The sequence below is a fragment of the Salmo salar genome, chromosome 01 (assembly GCF_965601325.2).
Source record: "Salmo salar chromosome 01, fSalSal1, whole genome shotgun sequence".
Classification (NCBI taxonomy): Eukaryota; Metazoa; Chordata; class Actinopteri; order Salmoniformes; family Salmonidae; genus Salmo; species Salmo salar.
Genome location: NC_138291.1, coordinates 75,063,422 through 75,071,874, shown reverse-complemented (window position 1 = coordinate 75,071,874; position 8,453 = coordinate 75,063,422). Strand labels below are relative to the sequence as shown.

The following is an 8,453-nucleotide window of genomic DNA, read 5'->3' as shown; positions in this document are numbered from 1 at the left end:
GAATTTGTTCTTAACTGACTTGCCTAGTTAAATAAAAGGTTAAAAAAATAAAATGACAATTCCTGAGCGCCTTGGCATAGAAAATGACCGCTAGATGGCAGTAGAACACAACATACAAACGTGTCTTTTCCACAGTACAGTATTCGACTGTTCTAGCAAAGGGTAACCAAATCAGCCCTCATCTACATGTCAGCTGGGTAACAGAGTACAACTTCCTACAAAATAATGTCAGAGCAAATAAAATTGAAGGTTACTACAATTCTTTACATTATCCAACAAAACGATCATAGTATTTTTGTTTTACAGTAAAAGCTTTATTAAAGGATTTACGATCCCATACAGTACATATAGTAGCTAGCTAAAGGAAGCACACTACCTACTATCTGTTCGACAGCACATCTCCAATGAGACCTTTGTTAAATAACAGTAACAACACATTTCCTCAGACATTATTTCACTCTTTTTGTCCCATCTTCTCTTATCTTCAGAGTATGGAGAAGAAAGTCTATTCTTTCGCAGCCACACCCCCAACTGTCATTAAGTCTATGATCTACAAGTACACTTGCTAAACAGGTGAGACACTGGTCCATTGAGTCTTCGTCTTAAAGTTACTCCTTCTCATAGTAGAACCATTTATCCACTGGAAATAGAAAATCACATGATTAGATGTGTACAGAGTAAGTCAAGTGTTTTATTTTATTTTTACCTTTATTTAACTAGGCAAGTCAGTTAAGAACAAATTCTTATTTTCCATGATGGCCTAGGAACTGTGGGTTAACTGCCTTGTTTAGGGGCAGAACAACAGATTTTTACCTTGTCAGCTCAGGGATTCGATCTTGCAACCTTTCGCTTACTAGTCCAATGCTCTAACCACTATGCTACCAGCCGCCCCAGTGAATTCACATGAATCCATTGGGTCAATTCCATTTCAATTCAAGAAGTAAACTGAAATTCCAATTTTCCCCACTGACGAAAAATGTAATTGGAATCTTAGCTTACTTCCTGAATAGCAATGGAATTGACCGTCATAAAATAAAATACGTGTGTACAACCATGCAGTCCTTTCCTATCATTCCAGGTTGGTCATAAAATGACCATAAAGAGTGGGAGGTTTACAATACGTCAAATAAACATCTGAGTCAAGGCAGGATCCAATACGTAAATATATGATCATAGCAAGGATCATTATTAACTATGGGAGTTATTTAATTTGTTGATTCATTTAGATCCGTTTTTATTATATGTTCAAGCAAATAGGCAGAATTATCCAAATAACAATTGCATTGTCAGCGCACGTCCAACACATTTTCACGATATTCAATAAAACAAAGTAGATTCATAGTACACGTTTCACAATCTTGAGGTAAAAATGATTTTAAAGAGACATACCTGAGCAGGGGATAGGATCTTCGGTTCCACAAGTGGTTGTCTAAAAAAAAAATAATAATAATAATAATAATAATAATACACAGAATTGGATGGTCTGATTGAGCAATTTATAAAATGTATATGCTAGACATGTTTGACCACAGCAGAGGCATGTAGGAGCACAGCACATAAAGGAGAGAGGTCTGACCCGACCCTGAAGTTCTAGAAACTAGCCATAGAGAAGCAGAAGGTACTGACCCCTTCTATGACAGCCTTGGCCTCGTCCGTGGAGCAGCAGAAGGGACTGTCACCAGCCGACACACACGTGTTTTTACTGCAGGATTTGGAGAAAAAGGTCACATCAGTCAGGTATTCATTCATTTTGTATTCAGATTCAAACAAAGTCTTGCTTGTTGCTATAGTTTTTCAGAAGTAAGGTCTAATTTCACAAATTAAGTGGCGGGGCTTACATGTTGGAATTACGGATTAGGCCTTTAAAGATTGATCTAATTTACAGTAATGATATTAAGATAATGGGACTGTAACAAATGCCAGTTTTAGAGGTATTTTACTGTACAAGGATTGCAAATGGTGTATGCTCTCCTCACCAGTTGAGTCCTCCAGAGTTGGTCTTCTGAGAGATAAGTGCCTTCCAGAAGCCATGGGTGCTCTTGATTGTCTCAATGGCAAATTCCTGACAAGGAAACACACAGAGCTGAGGCTGTTGTAGGGCAAGGAAACATCCAGTTTGGGGTGGTTTTCCAGACACAGATTAAGCCTACTCCTGGAAAATGCAAACTCAATGTAGAATCCCAAATGTGAGTGCATTTTAGTCCAGGATAGTGTTAATCTATGTCCGTGAAACCAGCCCTTTGCATTTCTGTATTTTAGCTGAACCGATCAATTTAAAAAACAAGCCTGTATTGAACTTCATTGGACACTGTATATTGTAAAAAGGTTATTGTATCCTCAGGGACATACTATGTTGCAACAGGATAATACAACCCTATGGGTCTTGCAAAATAAATGTCAGTTCTTGTACAACACACTGAATTTGCCTCTATTTGGCCAACACAATGTAGGCTTGGTACCAGACTTTACCTGCATTCAACAACGCAACATTTAACAAGGCTATTGCAGACAGACTGACATTCAGGCTAAACGACTATCCATGTTCAGTTGAAGTCAGAAGTTTTCATACACTTAGGTTGGAGTCATTAAAACTAGTTTTTCAACCACTCCGCAAATTTCTTGTTAACAAACTATAGTTGTGGCAAGTCAGTTAGGACATCTACTTTGTGCATGACATGTAATTTTTCCAACAATTGTTTACAGACAGATTATTTCACTTATAATTCACTGTATCACAATACCAGTAGGTCAGAAGTTTACATACACTAAGTTGACTGTGCAGCTTGGAAAATTCCAGAAAATCATGTCATGGCTTTAGAAGCTTCTGATAGGCTACTTGACATCATTTGAGTCAATTGGAGGTGTACCTGTGAATGTATTTCAAGGCCAACCTTCAAACTCAGTGCCTCTTTGCTTGACATCATGGGAAAATCAAAAGAAATCAGCCAAGACCTCAGAAAATAAATTGTAGACCTCCACAAGTCTGGTTCATCCTCGGGAGCAATTTCCAAACGCCTGAAGGTACCACTTTCATCTGTACAAACAATAGTATGCAAGTATAAACACCATGGGACCACGCAGCCGTCATACCGCTCAGGAAGGAGACGTGTTCTGTCTCCTAGAGATGAATGCACTTTGGTGCGAAAGTGCAAATCAATCCCAGAACAACAGCAAAGGACCTTATGAAGATGCTGGAGGAAACAGGTACAAACGGATCTATATCCACAGTAAAACGAGTCCTATATGGACATAACCTAAAAGGCCGCTCAGCAAGGAAGAAGCCACTGTTCCAAAACCGCCATAATAAAGCCAGACTACGGTTTGCTACTGCACATGGGGACGAAGATTGTACTTTTTGGAGAAATGTCCTCTGGTCTGATGAAACAAAAATAGAACTGTGGGGCCATAATGTCCATCGTTATGTTTGGAGGAAAAATGGAGAGGCTTGCAATCCGAAGAACACCATCCCAACCGTGAAGTACGGGGGTGGCAGCATCATGTTGTGGGGGTACTTTGCTGCAAGAGGGACTGGTGCACTTCACAAAATAGATGGCATCATGAGGAGGGAAAATGTGGATATATTGAAGCAACATCTCAAGACATCAGTCAGGAAGTTAAAGCTTGGTCGCAAATGGGTCTTCCAAATGGACAATGACCCCAACCATACTTCCAAAATTGTGGCAAAATGGCTTAAGGACAACAAAGTCAAGGTAGTGGAGTGGCTATCACAAAGCCCTGACCTCAATCCTATAGAACATTTGTGGGCAGAACAGAAAAAGCGTGTGCGAGCAAGGAGGCCTACAAACCTGACTCAGTTACACCAGCTCTGTCAGGAGGAATGGGCCAAAATTCACCCAACTTATTGTGGGAAGCTTGTGGAAGGCTACCTGAAACGTTTGTTTCAGCTGTTATAGATGAGGGTGGATGTGGTACAAGGTAAATAGATAAATGAAAAGTATGTTGATGAGGATGGATGTAGCTACTGTACCAAGGCTGTGACAACTTCAAGGCTACAATACCTTGCCAAATACTATAGAAACAGGAGATGAGCCATTATGGCTCGGGCCAAAGGATTACAGAACACAAACTCCTGTGTATGGGGTACAAAATGGATACCTTGTCTTTGAACTTTCCGTTGAAGGCAAAATGGTTCTCTGGTTTCCCATCTGGTACCTTGTACCTCCTGAACCAGTCCACGGTGGCCTCCAAGTAACCTGGCTTCAGCCTCTGGATGTCACCGATGTCTGAGGTACACAGGATAGGGTGACAGGTGAGGGAAAAGGAGTGGTGGGATGATTTGTGGTAATAGGAATAGACACACATGTACGCAGCCACACACACCCACATTTGGGAAAACATTGATTTATTGCATTCTTCACTTGCAGATGACTGTGGCAATAGGAATACACACACACGCACACTTGGGAAAACAAATGTTCAATCACTGCATTCTCCACTTGAGCAATCATATTCCAGTACTACTATATGCAGTGACTGGGCTAAATGGGCACTATTAAGGAATGGCCTGTTATATTAGGGATTATCTGTTTAGTCCACATCTAGCTCCTCCAATGCTTACTGTTCAGGTCCTTAGCTTCAGGGTCCTCCACGTTGATGGCTATGACCTTCCAGTCCGTCTCCCCCTCGTCGATCATGGCCAAAACCCCCAGTACCTTCACCTTGATCACCTCCCCACGCGAACACACCTGGAGGAGGAGGCAGATTCATGATCAGTACAGCATAGAAAAGTACAATATTGGTATGGGGTTAGGTCACTTTCAATAATAAGTCAGAAAGCAGATCACATGCTGAAGGAAAGTGAATTTCATCACACAACCATACACAAAGCTCACAACACATCTGTACAGGCAGCTAATGATGTAACAAACCCAGCTAAATTGTCAGACATACTTTCTCGAAATTGGACACCTTGCTTAGGTGACAAAAAGCTGCTTTGCATGACACCTTAAGCATGTAGGAATGGCAAAGATTGAATGGAAGAAACAATATCAAGATCTTAAAAACGGCTCCAAAGGTTAATAGTAGTTAGAGGATAAAGTGCTGTACCTTGGTACCGATTTCACAGACGTCGATGGGGTCGTTGTCACCACAGCAGTCAGTGTCTTCATCTTTGTGCCCGGGATCCTCCCAAGTCTATCGAGAAAGAGAAATATCACAGTCAAAAGAGATTGTGATATTTAGTTCATATGACAGAACTAGGCAATCATGGCCAATTCAACTAGGTGATCAATGAATTGAGTTGGACATGTAGCGGGGGTCTGCTTCTACAAACGTATTAGTCTGCATTGTAACATGTTTGAATGCAGAAACAGTGACACACTACAAGGATTATGTTGGAATGCCAAAAGTCTTGTAAATGTACAGTCACAAGCCTGTACTTGCATTTCAGACCATGTGCAGTTTGGTGAATGTCTGACCTGAGGTATTGCTCCATAGTTCCAGATGTAGCCTTTGTGGGGGAAAACATTGGCGACGTAACGCAGGTTCCCCTTCTTCACATCCTGCTTGATCGGGTTCAGGGGGTCTTTGGTTGCAATCTGGAAGTAGAAAAACCAAACATTATTGAATTATCTTTTGTCTTATTTTGCTTGACTAGCCAGAGAATCTGGTTTCTCATGGTCTGAGAGTCTTTAGGTGCCTTTTGGCAAACTCCAAGCAGGCTGCCTTTTCCTGAGGAGTGGCTTCCGTCTGGTCACTCTACCATAAAGGCCTGATTGGTGGAGTGCTGCAGAGATGGTTGTCTCCCATCTCCACAGAGGAACTCTAGAGCTCTGTCAGAGTGACCATCGGGTTCTTAGTCACCTCCCTGACCAAGGCTCTTCTCCCCCGATTGCTCAGTTTGGCTGGGTAGCCAGCTCTAGGAAGTCTTGGTGGTTCCAAACTTCTTCAATTTAAGAATGATGGAGGCCACTGTGTTCTTGGGGACCTTCAATGCTGCAGAAATGTTTTGGTACCCTTCCCCAGATCTGTGCCTCGACACAATCCTGTCTCGGAGATCTACGGACAATTCCTTCGACCTCATGGCTTGGTTTTTGCTCTGACATGCACTGTCAACTGTGGGACCTTATATAGACAGGTGTGTGCCTTTCCAAATCATGTCCAATCAATTGAATTTACCACAGGTGGACTCTAATCAAATGGTAGAAAGATCTCAAGGATGATCAATGGAAACAGGATGCACTGGAGATCAATTTCGAGTCTCATAGCAAAGGGTCTGAATAGTTATGTAAATAAGGTATCTGTTTTTTCTTTTTAAATACATTTGCAAAAAATTCTAAAAACCTCTTTTCGCTTTGTCATTATGTGGTATTGTGTGTAGATTGATGAGGAAAAACATTTACTCAATATTAGAATAAGGCTGTAACATATCAAAATGTGGGAAAAGTGAAGGGGTCTGAATACTTTCCGAAGGCACTGTATGTATTGTTTTTAACTGGCTAATAAAATCAATCAAGGTGAACCTACCTCCATCTTTGCATTTGTCCATCTTGGTACTTCAACAACCATGTGGAAAATGTTCTGAAAGAGAAGAAAGCAATGACTCATACTTCACTAGTAGTAAACAAATGTGTTTGTTCGCTGTTGGTCAAACTCCCCACTTGTGCCATCAAAAACCTGCAACTCATCCAGAACCCTGCAGACCGCTTGGTGTTCAACCTTCAAGTTCTCCCATGTTCAACCTTCAAGTTCTCCCTCCTCCGCACACTCCACTGGCTTCCAGACAAAGTTTGTATCCACTACAACACCATGGTACTTGCCAACAGAGCTGCAAGAGGAACTGCCTCTTCCTACCTTCAGGCTATGCTCAAACCCTACACCCCACCCCGAGCACTACGTTCTGCAACCTCTGGCCTCTTTGCCCTCCCACCCCTACGGAAGGGCAGCTCCCGCTCAGCCCAGTCTAAGCTCTTCATTGTTCTGGCACCCTAATGTTGGAACCAGCTTCCCCTTGAAGCTAGGACAGCAGAGTCCCTGTTCCTGCCCCTGCCCTGAAAACATCTGAAACCCTACCTCTTCAAAGAGTATTTTAAATAACCCCCCCCCCCAAAAAAAATAACATTTTGTGAACTAACACTCACACTTTTTTCCCCCCCTTAGTAGTTCTGGCTTTGCGGGTAGCTACTTTGAGAAAAAAATGTACTTAGTATGACTATGAAATGCGGTTGTCCCACCTAGCTAACTGTTTGTCACTCTGAAAAAGAGCATCTCCAAAGTGACTAAAATGTCAAATGTGCACACAAACTGAGCATTAACAACCATGGACATTTTTTTGTTGTTACATTTACTTTAGTGATCAAGCAGAAGCGCTTATCCAGAGCGACTTACAGTAGTGAGTGAATACATTTGCATACTTGTGTCCCAGTTTGTCACATATCATAATATCAATATACCCAGGAATAATGTATTTATGCCTATGGATATGTTGGAGGAAAGGAAAGGTCATCCAACTCTGATATATTACTCCAGAGAGATAAGACAATTATTAAAGAGTTCAGTGTTGGAGTGGTAAAGATCATTGCTTTGACAAACAGACTATGACCTTGCTAGCGGTACTCCTACTCTTCCACACGCATAGGGAACAAAAATGAATACATTACAAACAATTCCAACCAAGAATGCTATGGAGATACAACTCAATGACATCTTTAAAGGTGCAATATGCAGAAACCACTAGCATTTCCTGGTTGCTAAAATTCTAAGTGATAACGAATACAGTTGTTTGTGTCATCCGTTTCAGGAAAGTACTTGCGTAATTGTCCACCCAACTCACTCAGGTGCTTCGCTATATCACATTTGACATTGTCTGTAAGCTTGAGTTCATTTGCACACAAAAAAAGTCATACAATAATGTAAAGACCTGTGTGTTGTCCTTGTTAATGCAGACAGAGAAGAGCTCCAACTTCTTCATCATAGCCTCAATTTTGTCCCGCACATTGAATATTGTTGCGGAGAGTCCCTGTAATCCTCGATTCAGATCATTCAGGTGAGAAAAAACATCACCCAGATAGGCCAGTCGTGTGAGAAACTCGTCATCATGCAAGCGGTCAGACAAGTGAAAATGATGGTCAGTAAAGAAAACTTTAAGCTCGTCTCTCAATTCAAAAAAACGTGTCAATACTTTACCCCTTGATAACAAACGCACTTCTGTATGTTGTAAAAGCGTTACATGGTCGCTGCCCATATCATTGCATAGTGCAGAAAATACAGGAGAGTTCAGGGGCCTTGCTTTAACAACGTTAACCATTTCCACTGTAGTGTCCAAAATCTATTTCAAGCTGTCAGGCATTCCCTTGGCAGCAAGAGCCTCTCAGTGGATGCTGTAGTGTACCCAAGTGGCGTCGGGAGCAACTGCATTGTCTCAGTCATGGCTTTTGTGCCATCAGAACAGATACCAACATGAGCAGCAGCTACGTTTGGCTACATACGGACCG

The 8,453-nt window shown here is 41.6% G+C and overlaps 1 protein-coding gene across 2 annotated transcripts in view; it reads right to left on the bottom strand.

Moving 5' to 3' along the window:
* Positions 1 to 292: 292 nt before the first annotated feature.
* Positions 293 to 8,453, bottom strand: part of LOC106608436 (inorganic pyrophosphatase-like) — a 46,150-nt gene continuing 37,989 nt past the window's right edge. The window contains exons 2-10 of one of the 2 annotated variants that reach the window (XM_014206378.3): positions 6,487 to 6,540; positions 5,439 to 5,558; positions 5,068 to 5,154; positions 4,580 to 4,706; positions 4,117 to 4,244; positions 1,977 to 2,062; positions 1,627 to 1,702; positions 1,390 to 1,429; positions 293 to 640 (exon numbers count right to left, since the gene is read on the bottom strand). In XM_014206378.3, coding sequence (XP_014061853.1) covers positions 609 to 640; positions 1,390 to 1,429; positions 1,627 to 1,702; positions 1,977 to 2,062; positions 4,117 to 4,244; positions 4,580 to 4,706; positions 5,068 to 5,154; positions 5,439 to 5,558; positions 6,487 to 6,540 — 750 coding nt within the window. In that variant the 3' untranslated portion in view covers positions 293 to 608. 2 annotated transcript variants of the gene reach the window in all.